Here is a 16,470-nt window from a genome sequence, read left to right as displayed (position 1 = left end):
TCCGTACGTAGGAGGAGCTGCTGGACTCCGAGTTTGCAGATGGCACAACAGTTTTCCTTGCAGGAGATGTGGGGAATTTACAAAGATTTGCGGAGGCGATCGAGGTTTTCTACCGCGCTTCAGGAGCATAGATCAACTGGCACAAGTCATGTGGTTTTTGGGGAGGCTCATCACCGACTTGGCGACCAGTTGAGGATTTTCAGTGGATCCCGAGGGGCACTCCAATTCGATACCTCGATTGCCAGGTTGGCATATATATCTCTCCAGAGCAGCAACTCGCCCCGCTTTCTTCTAAGTACTCAGAAGAAGCTTCTATATTGGAGCTCCACGAGGCTCTCCATAGGAGGCAGAGTGGTGGCGGCAAATAGCCACTTTGTGCTGGGCCTTTTCTCGGGCATGGATTGGCCAGGTTCAACGGTTGATCCAGAACTTATGGGCCGGAAGTGACGGGAGGCCAGCCAAGGCCAAGGTGGCATGGCGAGTGATCATTCAGCCACATAGCAGAGGGGGGCTTGGACTCATCGATCCTGCTATTCAGAGTCGTTTCCTGCAAGGCAAGTTGATTGTCAGAGGACTCCTTCTCGGTGGTGAGCCCTGGAAGGATTTCTTACTGGCCTGGATTTCAGCCCGCACTCCAAGCCTCAGGGACCCGTGGCCAAAGAGTACCCGATGGATCTTCACAGAGATGAGAGCCCATGGCTTTAGCCCAGCTTTTGAGGATAGATTTGCCGCTAGTTTACTTCGGGCTTAGGATCATCTCAGGCCAGCCCTCAGACAGATAGTTCCAGTTGCCTCAGAGAAGCGGCCCCAGCAGCCTTTGGTCTGGAACCCCTTGATCCGTTTACCCAGTGGCCACATGTTGGGGGCCCAAGGCTGATGTCCCAAAAACGCAGATAACAGTCCTGAAGCAAGCCTACTGTAAGCGCTGATATATGCCTGATGTAAGGGTGAGTGAGCTGAGATGTAAGCGCTGATGTCCTGATGACTGCTGAAGTAAAACGTGGAAGTATGCTGAAGTGAAATGCAGATGAATGCGGCGTGTACCAACAGCAACAACCAAAGAGGAAAAACGTTGATGATCACCCTTGATGTAGGTGACCAGTTCAGCAGTAGTTTGGGAGGTATCGGAAGAATGCCACAATGCAAGAGGTTTTCACATGCATGAATGCCCATTTTTGGGTTTTCATTCATACATGCGCCCCAAACACAAAAACAGAATGCTGTGCATAGGGAATGCAAGATGGAAAAAAATGCAATGTAGTGGGTTTTCACATGAGTCGTGCCCTCATGGGGTTTTCACTAACTCATGTGCCCGATACAAAAATGATAAAAAATGTGAAGGGACAGGAAGATCCCCCTCTCAATGTGCGGAGGATGATGGTGGTGGACCGATGCCGATCCGATCGCGAAGACGCTCGAGAATGGGGCGGTTGACGGACTTCGTAAGAATGTCTGCATGGTTGTCCACCGTAGGAATGTAGTGGAGTCGGATGGTACCAAGCTCAACTTGTTCCCTAGTAAAATGAAAATGTACACCCACATGCTTAGCAAGGGAAATTGCACTCTGACTGTCGACGAAGATGATAGACACGGTGTCAATGGGGACGCGCATCTCCGAAAGAAGCTGATGAAGATACATAGCCTTAGTGGTGGCATCATAGAGGGCCCGGTATTCGGCTTCAGCGGAAGAACCTGCAACGGTATCCTGTTTTTTGCTAGACCAAGAGAAAGCGGCAGATCCGAGGGAGTACAAATAACCACCATAAGAACGTCGGGAATCAAGATCACCAGCCCAGTCGGAGTTCATGTAACCACGCAAGGTGATCCCACGACTGTAGTGAAGTCCATACAAGTAGGTACCTACTAGATAGCGAACAACCCTCATTGCTGAACTCCAATGTGGCCCCTTAGGAGCATTGAAATACTGACTTAAAATGGATGTGCAATAAGAGATATCAGGACAAGAATTTGTGAGCCACATAAGTTTCCCAACCACTTAGCGGTAGGCTCGCTCTTCATGTGGAGGTGAGTCCACTTCCTTTGACAGTTTGACGGTAGTAGCCACAGGGATAGCACCATCAGGAAAGTAGGAAGTAATGAGTTGGAGACAATACTTCTGTAGAGATACAAAAATACCATCAGGATGTTGAGCCACCTCCATGCCAAGGAAATATGAGAGAAGACCGAGATCAGTCATCTCAAAAGTTTGTTTGAGCTGTGCCGTGATATTAGCCTGATGTGAACCAGAAATAATGAGGTCATCGACATACAGTACTAGGTAGCAAACCATCGCCTGATCAATGTGAATATAGATATTGGGGTCACAGTGAGATGGCTGAAAACCTTGGCTGCAAAAAATTTTATCGATGCAATGATACCACACCCGGGGGGCTTGCTTAAGCCCATAAAGAGCTTTATGCAAGCGAAAGACTGTGTCCTCAAACCCGGGGAGCGGGAAACCCGGAGGTTGGTCAACATAGATGACCTCTTCGAGAATGCTATTGGCACTCTTAACATCCATCTGATAGACTGGCCATTTGTGGTGAGCAACCAGATTGAGTAAAAGATGGATTGTCGTCATTCGAGCAGTGGGTGCAAAGGTCTCGTAGAAAGCAATGCCTTCTTTTTGGTGAAAGCCTTGCACAACAAACCGGACTTTGTATCTGTCCAAGGTACCATCGGGTTTAAATTTGGTGTAGAAGATCCATTTGGTTCCAACGACCTTATGACTAGGGCGATCCACAAGGGACCACGTGCCCTTACGGTCAATGCTTTCGAGTTATCGTGGATCAAAAACTTTGTAAGCCTTTGATTCAAAAGAGTAGCCCACAAAAATGAGCAACTCACTCCTTGGCTCAAGCTTGCTCCTTGTGTCATTCGGAGTGTGAGTGTATGCACGACACCCAAAGACATGGAAATGAGAAACGGTTGGCTTTTCGACAAAAAAATGCCTCAAACGGAGTCCTGTGGGGAACAACGACCGTGGACTTGTTCCATGAACGGGAGAGATGTCCATGATACTATTTGCACATGCACTCATGTTCTGCATGTTTGAAACTGTTTTCGTATGACTTGTATTTTTGTGTTTGCCTACTTGACGTGTCACTTACTGAGCGGGGACACCTGCCAGTGAGTCATGAAGTCCGCTCTGTCTTCTGACGTGAAGAGGTGGTAAGTATATTGCACATGTTAGTTTAATACTTTCTATCTCAAACAAAGCTTTCGGAGAAGCAGATGAGAATGGCAAACTTTCTTTCCATGTTTCATTTTCAGATTGTGCATACTCCAGGAAAGAAAAATGTGGTGGCCGATGCATTATCCAAGAGGCCTTATGTAGCTGCAGTCTCAGTGGCCTCTCATGGAGACTTATCTGCTATGTGAGAATTGTATCATTTGGATGCTGATTTTTGCCCTAATTTGATGGCTGGTCATTCACAGGCCTCTTATGGTATCAACGAGGGTTATCTTATGAAGGATAATTGCCTATGTGTGGTGAAGGATTTGCATTCAAAGGTTATGGACAAATGTCACGCTCCACCTTATGCTGGTCATAGAGGTATTATGCCTACTACATGCATGATTCAAAGATATTTCTTTTGGCCAACCATGCGTAAAGACATTGAGGCTTATATACGTGCATGTATTACTTGCCAAAAGGTGAAATTTGATAGGCAAAAACCTCCAGGTTTGCTTCAGCCATTGCCTATTCCCTCGCAACCTTGGGAAAGTATTACTATGGATTTTATTATGGACTTGCCTAGATCCCAGCATAGGAATGATGCTATTTGGACCATTGTGGACAGGTTTAGCAAGCAAGCTCATTTCTTGCCCGTCAAGAAAACCATTAAAGCTGATCATATGGTAAAGCTTTTTCTTGCTAATATTTTCAAGCATCATGGTATGCCTAAATCCATTGTTGGGGATAGAGATCCCAGGACTACAAGCCTCTTCTGGAGGGCTTTATTTGATAATATGCGTACTAAACTTGAGTTTTCATCAGCTTATCATCCCCAAACGGATGGCCAAAGTGAAGCTGCAAATTCAACCGTGCTGGATTTATTGAAGTGTTATGTGGCAAATCAAAAGACTGCATGGGAGAAGTATCTTCCGCTTGTTGAGTTTGCCTACAACAATACAATCCATGCCTCCACTGGAAAGGCTCCATTTGAGATTATCTATGGCAGAGTGGTATTGCCACCCATCCTTCGTACAAAGGATGAGATTTTTGCAACACTGATAAATCCTTTGGTCAGGTGCGGACAGCCATTGCAAGGTCACAAGATAAGCATAAAATGGCTGCTGACAAGCATAGAAGGGACATGCAAGTCAAAGAAGGTGATTGGGTTTTGCTGAAATTTGAGAAGGCCAGGCTTCGGAAGAGGCCAGGACGAGAAGAATCATATCCTAAGCTTTCTCCTCGCTATTATGGACCCTTCAAGGTGATTCAGAAGATCAATGAAGTGTCATACAAGCTTGCTTTGCCTAGTCACTGGAAGATTCACAATGCATTTCATGTGAGTCTATTTCGGAAATATGTGGGGCCAGATCCTGACGAGCTCACAGATGATCCGCCAGAGATTGATGAGCTTGAGGAGATCCTCCAGTCATAACAGATTGTTTTTCACAAGGAGCGAAAGCTCCCTGCAAGGAAGCTTTCCAGGAGATACCTTGTGAAGTTTAAAAATTATTTGCCTATTGATGCAAAATGGGTAAATGAGGACTATTTTGTTGACTACCCACAGTTGTTGCAGGCATATCTTGAGGCTTTTCAGTTGAGGACAACTCTTTAGAAGCCCGGGGGGATGTCACCAATTGGCCGACCATTTGGTCCATCTCCAGTTTTTGCGTCTCGTTCACTTGAGGCCAGGCCGGTGTCTCATGTGAAGAGGCCAGTATTTTGCTGAAATGGACGGGAGCCAGACTGGTGCCACCCGTGTATGACCTGGACTGTGTTCGATCCATGGGATTGTCACGCCATGGAAGAGCCACTATTCGTGCCGTGTCTTACCTATGGGACTGTCACTCCATAGGGAGGCTCGTGCCTGGAACTGTGTCTTACCTATGGGACTGTCACTCCATAGGAAGACCAGGATTTATGTTTTACGTCATGCCATTTTTGTGCCGACAGATATTTTGTACTTATTCCATGAACGGGAGATATGTCCATGATACTATTTGCACATGCACTCATGTTCTGCATGTTTGAAACTGTTTTCGTATGACTTGTATTTTTGTGTTTGCCTGCTTGACGTGTCACTTACTGAGCAGGGACGCCTGCCAGTGAGTCGTGAAGTCTGCTCTGTCTTCTGACGAGTTTTGTTGCATGTGAACAGGTGGTAAGTATATTGCACATGTTAGTTTAATACTTTAATCTCTAACCTTTTGATTTATAAGGTTATATGTTCACTCACTTAAAAGTGGGCACCCCCTTTGGGCACCCACTTAGGGGCCAAGGTGGGGAGCCACACTTAAGTGTGTGTGTGTGGGGGTGGGTGCATGGTCACCTACCCACACCTCCTTGGAACTGGCCACTCATATGCAAATGTGGGGAGCTAGCCAACGCTATGGTTCTAACTCGCTCTCCAACCTTTACAAAAAGAGAGCCATCACCCTTCGTGGAATATACCAGCGATCATCTCCTTCGTTTTGTTTTCAAGCGACGCCACCTCCATCCCGCAGGCGGCTGCATTCACTTCAGGCTACGTTTCTACCCCATCTCTAGGCTGCTGCTGCGTATCTGTATTTGCAGGCGGCCGTTTTTCCTCCTCTACCCGGCGACTGTGTTCCTTCAGCGGGCGGCTACATATATGCAGGCTACACTGCCTTTTTCTCCTGCAGGCAGTCGTGGGCTACCTCCAGCAGGTGCTGCGCCTCATCTGCAGAGGCTGCGCCTGTCCTCCAGCAGGCTGCCCACTACACACTAGGCAGCTGCGCAAGCTACAGCTAGGTGTCTGTGCACAGCAGCCAGGCGCTTCCTAGGCGGCTGTTTCCCCCGTCCTCTCAGGTGGCTGTACCCTCATCAGGTGGTTGCGCTTGTCCACAGCTGGTGACTGCGCGTGCCGCTCCTCCCATACAGGCTGTTGTATTCCTCATCAGACGGCTGCATCACTAGGCGGCTGTAGCAAGACAAGTTACGCCTCCTCTTCCACACGAAGGCGGCTGTGTCCTGCACAGCAGGTGGTTGTACCTCCTTTCCATAGGCGGTGTTTTCCTTCTTCAAGTGGCTACATCTGGTGTCCCACTCAAGTAACTACACATAGATACCTCGGGTATTGGATTTCCATCTGCTATCTCAAGTAAGTGAATTTTCAGATTTAAGTAAAGTATTTTGTGATAAATCTAATAAGGAACTCTCTCCACGGCAACACCCGTTCGGTGCCGGGTAGTCCAAGCTATTGGAGAACCACGGTCCAAAAGTGCTGAGATCGAGAGAGCCAGCGTTAGTACGAGCGCCTGTTCGTGCGTGGTCTTGGAACACCAGTTGGGCGCTCTCCGTGGAGTCCAGTGAAAGCACAGGACCGTAGAGATTGGACCACTCAAGTGGTCGTTCTACTTCGAATATCGACTTCGAGCTTTTGTGTGGTACTGTATTCATTTGTACATGGACATCATCTGGTTCTTGGAACCCATGGAGCATTGTATTTGTTAAATACTCCCAATAAATATATCATATATTGAGGGGGGGGTCGGCCCGTTCCGGCCCCAATGCTGGTGTCCATTTATCTCATTGCATTTCATTTCAATTTCAAGTTGTTATTAAGTTGTCCATTTCAAATTGTGATATTAAGTTGTGCTATTACGCGTGTGGGTGTCCAACGGAGTCTATTCCCACTTGACGGGATCGGTTTCACAAGCTGCAGCTAGGCGTTACACCTCTCAACAAGGCGGCTGTCCATCTCATGCAGGCAGCGCTCCAACTTCAGCAGGCGGCTGTCCACTGTGTGTCCTCTCCCGCAAACTGTGCACTAAAGGCCGGCGGCTGCAGGCTGCCATCCCTTCTCCACTGTAGCCTGGCAACCATACAGGCTGTGTGTCACCTCCATACAGGTTGCACTGGCTTCACAGCAAGCCCCTGTGTATCCATCTCCAGCGACTGCTCCTCTTCTCCTTTGTAGGCGGTTGTGCCTCCTTTACATAGGCGGCATCTCTTTTCTTCAAGAGGTAATACTTTTCCCAAAGCAACTACTCTCGACATGCTGCTGTGTCTCGGTGTCCCTCTCAAGTAGCTACACACAGACACCATGGGTATTGGACTTCCATCTGCCATCCACAAGTAAGTGAATTTTCAGATTTAAGTAAAGTACTTTGTGATAAATCTGATAAGGGATTCTCTCTACAGCAACACCCGTTCGGTGCCGGGTAGTCCAAGCTCTTGGAGAACCACGGTCCAAAGGTGCTGAGATCGCGAGAGCCAGCCATTAGTACAGGAGCACCTGTTTGTGCGTGGTCCTGGAACACCAGTGGGGCGCTCTCTGCGAAGTCCAGTGAAGGCACAGGACCATAGAGACTGGACCACTCAAGTGGTCGCTCTACTTCGAACGTCGACTTCAAACTTTTTGTTTGGTACTGTATTCATTTGTACATGGACATCAGTTCTTTGAACCCATGGAGCATTGTATTTGTTAAATACTCCCAATAAATATATCATATATTGAGGGGGGGGGATCGGCCCGTTCCGGCCCCAGTGCTGGTGTCCATCTATTTCATTTCAATTTCAAGTTGTTATTAAGTTGTCCATTTCAAATTGTGATTTTAAGTTGTGCTATTACGCGTGTGGGTGTCCAACGGAGTCTATTCCCACTTAACGGGATCGGTTTCATCACACCCAGTGAGCCACCAGAGGACACAGCCTCTCCAAAGAGCCAAATGTAACCAATCTGAGGGTTCACACACGACTATGAATGCAATTAAACACTTACAATAAAGGCGCTCAATTTATCCACTTGAAACCATAGGCACACTAAGAAATTAGACACCACACGTAGGACCGGCATGGGCCGGCCCTCCCCCTTGGAATTTATGTCATATTACTAAAGAGTATTTATTTATCTGTTACAAGCTTTGGGGGTGCTCATGAGTCTATCACCAAGTTATCCAGATGTACAAAATTAATGTCCCAAAAGATGACCACAAATTCCTAGATTCTTGTGAACCTCAAGGAATCCATAAAGCATAGAACTTGTCTTCAATCTCCACCATGGAGCACATGGTCCTACCGAGGTATGGACAATGGGGTGGCCAAGAGAGTAGGTGTAACATGCATTGCGGAAGCGTGTTCATGATTAACGCTAAGCAAAGAAGATAACACTAATCCTATGTTTAGCAAAGACACAAAAGAGAAGAAGAGATAGACCTAATCTACTGTATATTGCCAAAACATGTTATATATACAGTGCTGATTCACAGCTTCATGATGCATACCAAAGATCCTTGCAACCCTCTACTTGCAATCGAACAAGAGAAGCTCCTACTGATCCACCATTGTGTCCTTGCTGCCTTGCAGACTCTAACAAATGGATACTCTTGATCTTTGAATGATGATTCTAATGAATGCCTAATAATCCTATTTATAGGAAAAAGGAATGAATTCGTAATCAAGTCAGTTTTGCCAATTTATCCCACAAAACATTGTCCAAACAGTCATATTTTGTGTCCAAACTATGCCCAAAAGGTGTCCCAACCATTGGGCTATGTCTTGGGCACTTCTGGGAGCTTGTAGGGCTGCAAAATCTGCTCTAAATCTGCCCATATATTTGCTAATGAGAATATACATGTCTATGATCATTGGGATGAACAGATGCACATGACATCCCCTTTTCCTAAGCTTGGAGCAGTGGGGTAATCCATACACCTTTGCTCCGATTCCGTTCTGGTCCAATTGAAGATTGCACTTCATATCCATCGGCTTAATCCCCAAGCTCTTTGACTTGGTCTTCAAGTTCTCTGGCTCGGTCTTTGGATCTTCTGAAAACTCCTCTGAAACTGTCGAGATGACCTCATCCTCCTCCAAGTAGGATTTGGAGAGATCCACCTCCTTGGGAACTATCGGGTTGACCTCATCCTCCTTCAAATAGGATTTGGAAAGATCCACTTGCGCGATATGTGGTTCTGGTTCTAGTTTGGCTTCTGGCTCTAGCTTTGGCTTTGGTTCTGGTTCTGGCATGTGCATCCCAGGTAATGGCACCTCCTCGGAAACACCTCTTTCTGTGATTACGTCTCCCGAGAACTCATCTTAGAAGCTCTCTTTTCGTTGGGTAAACGCTCTCGGTCACGGGCTGCTTCACAACCCTAGGTGATTCCTTCTTGGCCTTTGTTGATGCTGCCATGAATTGTGCCCATGTCTCCTTGAGCTGTGTCCACCTTTGCTCGTATAGAAGTGAGCCTTGACGCGCCTCTTCTTGAAGCTCTTCTACGAGTTGTTGCCTAAACCTGGTCCCAACAATGATTTGTTCATACTGAGCATAGTGTTCTTGTCCCCTTTTGTATCGTTCATCTTCCCGTCCCCGACGACTCTGCAAAGTCTTGAGAAAGTCATCGTCCATTGCCTCTGAACTCATGATATTATTTTGCTGTTTTTTCTGTTGTAATTAGCCCAAAAACCCTAACTCTAGAGTTCTACATGCTTTCTAAACTTCCTAGGATCATGCTAGGCTGAAAACTAGACTTTTAAGTACTATACTATGCTGAAAATGAACAAAAAGCTCATGCAAAAACGCAGATATAACGCAAAAACGTAAACCCTAATCTTGCTCGTAAACCTTAAATTGCAAACCCTAATTCAACCTGCACCAAACATAAGCTAAGGGCTGTCCTAGGGTGACCTAAGCTCTGATACCAATGTAACATGCGTTGCGGAAGCGTGTTCATGATTAAAACTAAGCAAAGAAGATAACGCTAATCTATGTTTAGCAAAGACACAAAAAAGAAAGAGAAATAGACCTAATCTACTCTATATATTGCCAAAACATGCTATATATACAATGATCTTGCTGATTCACAACTTCATGATGCATACCAAGGATCCTTGCAACCCTCTACTTGCAATCGAACAAGAGAAGCTCCTACTAATCCACTACTGTGTCCTTGCTGCCTTGCAAACTCTAACAAATGGATCCTCTTGATCTTTGAATGATGATTCTAATGAATGCCTAATGATCCTATTTATAGGAAAAAGGAATGAATTCGTAATCAAGTCGGTTTTGCCTATTTTTCACACAAAACATTGTCCAAACAGTCATATTTTGTGTCCAAACTATGCCCAAAAGGTGTCCCAACCATTGGGCTATGTCTTGGGCACTTCCGGGAGCTTGTAGGGCTGCAAAATCTGCCCCTGAATCTGCCCATATATTTGCTAATGAGAATATACATGTCTATGAGCATTGGGATGAACGGATGCACATGACAGTAGGCAGCCAAGAAGAATCTCCAATAACATCCCCACTCGTCCTCGGTTCTGGCTGCAGAAGGGAACTTCACCCGGCACGAAGACTACCGGCCTCAAGCCCGAGAGGCACAGATATAGCCTCAAGGAAACGGCCAAAGCAATATCCACCCAAGACACACCCAGCCCATGAACACCAGCAGTGTGTACGTTATGCAGTTCACATCCTACAAAAGGTACTTTTGATGTAGCAGGTACTCAGGAGATTCATCAAATCCACATCAGCATGTACAACTTTGCACCGAAAGCAGAATGAAGAACTCAGCCCATAGCCATCCAAGTGTCAAGAAACAAGGTTTTCTCTTGAAAAGCTAACAAAAATTGCTAGATAATCTCAACGAGCAGTAACTTCCCCCCTCACTGATCCAGCCATAAGACAAGTTGCAGCGAATCAGCCCCCCACTGCAGAGTCAGGAGGCTGTAATGTATCCATACACTGGCCACTCACAAAGCAGGGGAGCCCAATGAACCCAAAAAAACTAATGATGGATGATGACATAACAATTACCACTGCCCATACCTAAGGCACAGTATAAAAATCCGACTGAAGAACCCAATTGATCATAGACATGTACAAGATTAGCAAGGGATCACTCAAGATTAAATCATCTAAGCAAGGGATCCATACAAAAAAACATGTGTCTCAATGATGGACTCTCACCAGATGTCTTCCGGAATGCCGTACTTTATGAGATCCTCGTTTTCAAACTTGTCCAGGCCCATATAGATGACATAATCGCCCACCTCAGGGCGCGCCTTGAAGTAATAGACCATCTTGAGACCCTTGGCCTCCCCGCCCAACAAAACACAGAGGGATCAATCAAATATATGAAGCGGAGATTCGGAGAAGAAGGTGATGGCAGGGTTTATATAGTACCACTAAAAAGGGTTTAGAAAATTATGGCCTAGTCGGCTCTGGCGCACGCAGCACGCCTCGCCAGCGGAAAGACACGCGCCACCGGTGTCACGTGTGTAATCGCCCTGTCAGGGGCGGTACACACCGCAGCCTGAAAGAATGTCATTTTTTATGTACGAACAAGTCCATGCGTGTGAACACCCCAGACCATAGATGAAAGGAGGAACTTCATTAATTAATTCTTGCTCGCCCAAGCCATTTTCGAAAAATATCATTTTTTTTGTTGAGCAGGATTGTGACCAAGATTGTGATACCCTCTCGTTACATCTCGTTAACTTCCTCCTTGTTTTTTTTTATTAGTTACTGAAAGGAGATGTCATTGTGTAAGCTTGAACCCACGACCTCCCTTTGAGAGGCTAGGGCTGCCACCACCCAGGCTAGAGCCCGTTGACAACTTCCTCCTTGTTGAGTGGTGTGTAAATCTCCTTATGCACATAAGAGTAAGGTCGCCATCCAAAACTAGTGCAACGGCCTGGACAGTGATGTGGACTGTATGAATAGCAACATCCATCTTTATTAAGTACGCCCATGAGTGTATTCTCTAGCAAATGATGTAAATCTCCTTATGCGCATAAGAGCAAGGTCACAATCCAAAACTAGCGCACACGGCCTGAACACTCACCGATGTGGAATGTATGAATACCAACGTCCATCTTTATTAAGTGTACACTATATCCATGAGTACCAACATCCATGAATGTATTTTCCAGCAAATGAACTCTAATATTAATTAAATCTATGAATTGTCTTTGTTTTACAAATTTTTTCTTGTACAAACGATTGGCAAATGAACGCTAATATTAATTAAATCTTTGGATTGTCTTTGTTTACAAAGTTTTTCTTGTATAAACGATTTGTTGATTCAGATGTTGTCTTCTTTCTTAGTCTAATTTTGGTTGATGCTCATTACTTGGAGGCTCAATGAAAATCCTACTTGTGGAGCTACCATGTTATCACAAGATGATTATATCTATCCATGATGATTGTGTGTACTATCAAAGACAGGCACATATAATATGTGATGCATGATGATTGTGTGTACTATCAAAGACAGGCACATATAATATGTGATGCAATAAGACCATCCATATTAGGAAATTTGGGAGATAAGCATGTTTGTTGCTATGTTATAATCCCAATCTTGTCCCTTTAGAATTCCTTCCGTCCATGTGCTCAAGGGTCCTTGAGAAGTCTGCTCAGGGCTCATCTCCATTGTACCAAATAGTCTCTTTTAAATAACCCTAGAGCTTGAATTAGATGATTGAGGAGATTTTGGGCTATCTTTAGGGAAAGTTGTTGTTATGTCCACTAAAGAGTCCAAAGAGCCAATAGAACTAGCATTTAAGCACCTAGCACTAGCAATTTGTCCTCCTTGTGGGTCTATGGTGGAGCTCTTAGTTGAGCTAAGCATATTATTCATTTTCATATCTTGTGAACTTGAGCTAGGAAACTCACTCTCCTTGGCTGCCATAGCCACATTGGTAGTGAACATCTTGTTGCCATCCCCCTCATGTGGAGGCATAAGTGGAGCTTGTTTTTTTGGAAGCCTTGTGGTGGCATGATAGAAGTAGCACATGATGGGCTTTGAGGTGATGTTCGAATCAATTCTGGCACCACAGTTTCTACCTTATTTCCTTGAGTTTGTGGCATGGGTACATTTGTAGGTAGGGTGGTTGTTGCAAGCAAGTTTCGCTCATTCTGAACTACTTTAGCAATGCAATTGGTAACCTCTTTGAGATGCTCAGCTCGTTTCATGGTACCAGATATATCTTGCACAATTTCTTACCAAAGGACTTCATAGATTTGGTGCGTGGACAAGTCCTTGAGTAGTTGGGTCTCAATGTTATATTCCCAATCTACACTTTTGAGTACCCCATTCGTACATGTTCTTAGATATCCTCTAGAAGATGGAGCAATATTTGTCAAGTTCTTTGGAGCCTCTGAGGCTGGTTGTATCGGACTTGCTTGAGTAATGGGCACTAACAGCTCTGTTTGGTCATTGTGTGCCTCTTGAGGTTCTAGATTCATTGTTATGGCTCACCCTAACCCCCCTTGAAACACATCCAACAACAGATTACCTGGTGAACCGCAACTATCTCGTGGGACGATATTTCCAATGGCTAAGCTCATAACCCTTGAGGTCTCCAAACTCTACACTCCTTGAGAAGCAATTCCACCGTGCCTTCTGCGAGAGCGGTCACACCGTTGCATTACACTACGGGTACTCGTCCCTCCTCTCACCTTACTTCAGTCACACACTCACTAGCATGCATTAGGGAGAGATTAGCAAGAGGATTAGCAAGAGCAAGACTCAATTGCACAATGGGAGAGTCTGTTGTATTATGAGAGAAATTTCACTTATATACATGGCCATAAGTGTTCACACTCACTTAAACTGTGGTTAACGAGGCACTTTAGGCTCATAAGAGGCCTAATGCTATTATAACAAAACGACTACTCTCATAATATATCCATAAAGTACATCACTGGTACTTCATACTACATGCTACCACACGTTCTTGAAGTGGGAATCGCCATAAATACTTTGTCACATCATTACGGGCGCCCGTCCAAGTTGTAGATTTGGACACCATTGCTTCATATCGTGAATGTATAACCCTTTGGTGTATCTACCTTGACTCCTTGATGTAAGATAATGGTGGTAGTTCTTGTTAACCCTAGGAATGGGTTAACATTCCTCCCTTTCTGATGGGAATTGTGTCCTCGTAAATCATGTTGAAGACCTTTATGTGGGGAGAATTAACAAGCTTTGGCGATGGCTTGATGATGATTGACGTTTAATGGTCTTTGTTCCTTCAAAAGAAATAAGAAAAGCTAGTTAGTGAATGAAAAGGTTAGTGGTTTATTGGGAATTCCTAACGGGGTGGGGTTTTTTGCGAATGATTGCAATTTTATATTTGTGTGAGTATGTTTTTTTTTGGGGGGGGGAGGGGTTTGCTCACTTTGTTTTTGGCAATCATAAGCAAGGTTACATGTGATTTATGTTAGTGGGAACTCTAAGAGATGTTAATAATGGGAGAGAAGAGAGGGAAGGATGGAACTTAGACATTATCATTAGAACGAGATGGTGATTCTCAGTTCCTCATTTGATTCATTGAAGCAACATTCATCATTTGAAGAAATTGGCCTTCGATGATGTCCCTTTGTGGGTAGGATTCTTATCAAATATTATTGAGTAGGACATGTTCCTGCATGCTTCTTTCCATGTGCTTTTTATGTTTTTATGTATATTTAAGTGCTCTTATGAAGCAGATATATATGAAGTACAATAATTGAGTCATATAGACTCTTATTGAACTAATCTGTGTTGAAGTAGCTACTGGTTGGCGAGGATTGAAAGAATAATGTCGACTTGTGAGGCTAATATAGATATCTTTACTAAGGATTGGATATCATTGATTTGTGAAGATGTTAGCGTCGTTTGGAGAGGTGTGCAATTTGAAAGAAATTTCCAGGCGATGGGTTGTACCTTGACTAGGATTTTGCCCACCATGCCCCTCCCATCCAGAGATGTACCTGGAAAGTTATTGATGGTGAGGCTTTGCTGTAAATGTCCTCCAGTGCATGAGTATGGATATGTACTCATGCAGCATATGCTACATTAACATAACCAAAAGAATAGTAAGCTATAAGCTTAATAAAATATAATGGCTATTGAAGATCGTTGGGAGTTTCTTGTGATATTCTACCACTTCTAAGTAGGCCATATGTGTGACTCCCTTATGTTTGTGTTTGTTTTTATGTCTTTTTTTTTGGGGCTACCAGCTTGCGCAACCGGTTCTTGTGGCTAGTCTCCTTTTTAAGAAAATAGGTTTTTATGTCTGCCACGTAGCTTTTGCACTTACATTTCACTTCCAAAGGGGTGAAAAGAGCATTGTGAGTTTGTCTTTGATGCGCTCATAAGTCTCCGTTGTTGCATACATGGCACTTGATTCTTGAATTTTTGGCTCAAATGTTGTCGAGGTGGTAGGTAAGACTGCCGGTTGGTTACCATTGGGGTTGCTTGAACACAAAAGCTCTTGTGAAGATGCTGAATGCACGAGAGTGGTTGAGTGACTTGCTTGGTGTTGCTTGTGCCTCCATTCTTGTCGAACTTTAGGTGAAGCTGTTAGGGTTGAAGTCGGTGGTGAGACTTTCTTCATGTTGTTTGATTTTGGAAACCATATGATGGTATTACCTTCATAATATCCTTGTTGAAGCATGTACACATGCATCCATATTTCATGAACATTATAAATTGGTGGACTGATGCTTTTGGTGATGAGGCTTTCTTCTTTGTACAAGCTTAGGGGACTTTGTGATGCACTTGGAAATCCAAGCGTTCGTATTTCCTTGGTACTCCCTTGTGCTTGTAGTAATCTTTTGGGTGTTGTGGGAGTACTTTTCTTTTTCCTTGGCCCCTGAGTGTTACGTTGAGAAAGAGGCTTTGACTGTCGAGGCACCCAAATTTGAGTGTCTCCTTCTATAAGAGTATGGCACAGCGAAAAGAGATAGCAAGACAAAGCACAATAAACAATGCAATAGATACACAATGGAGAGAATTTAAAATTCTGATTATACCAAAGAGGTACAAGTGATGGTGTTGTCCACCCTTGCGCTCTCAAGTAGAGCTTAGATGGTAATCTAGACAGACTCTTGATAGAGTATGTACGAAGTGTAGAAGGGGGTGGATACTCGCAAGCATTGGATGCCTTAGCTCATGGCAACCATGTCCATATATAGTACTGTAGGCAGTGTGGTAGACACATATGTAATGAGGACGGTTACATTGCATATAGACACGGCCACCGCCCATGTATCAAGAACGCAGCCCACCGACTACCGCCCACTAATGATGGACCTAGTATCCGAGGAAATATTCTAGGGAATATTCCTCATACCGCTGCTGCCCCAGAACCCCTGCCCTAGGGGGGCTGCTAGCCCCTTGGACCCCCTTACTGGGGTGATGCCCCGGACCCCAACTAACTCTCATACCCCTAACCATCTCCTAACCATCATCAATTGTCATAATAATGACCCCATTGGCATCTAAGTTGGGGTTCCCACTAAAGACATATGCACCACGACTACTCCTCATAATGGGCGCCTAACA

The 16,470-nt window shown here is 44.8% G+C and overlaps 1 protein-coding gene across 1 annotated transcript in view; it reads right to left on the bottom strand.

Annotated features, from left to right (window-relative positions):
* The window catches only part of LOC147617343 (uncharacterized), a 31,207-nt gene extending 19,718 nt beyond the window's left edge, over positions 1 to 11,489 (bottom strand). The window contains exon 1 of the mRNA XM_086776986.1: positions 11,103 to 11,489. Coding sequence (XP_086633112.1) covers positions 11,103 to 11,215 — 113 coding nt within the window. The 5' untranslated portion in view covers positions 11,216 to 11,489. The remainder of the gene's footprint in view (positions 1 to 11,102) is intronic.
* Positions 11,490 to 16,470: the final 4,981 nt, after the last annotated feature.

The sequence above is a fragment of the Cibotium barometz genome, chromosome 37 (assembly GCF_041138505.1).
Source record: "Cibotium barometz isolate CiBa-2024 chromosome 37, ASM4113850v1, whole genome shotgun sequence".
NCBI lineage: Eukaryota > Viridiplantae > Streptophyta > Polypodiopsida > Cyatheales > Cibotiaceae > Cibotium > Cibotium barometz.
The sequence above is the reverse complement of the archived record's forward strand: the minus strand, read 5'-3'. Positions and strand labels throughout refer to the sequence as shown.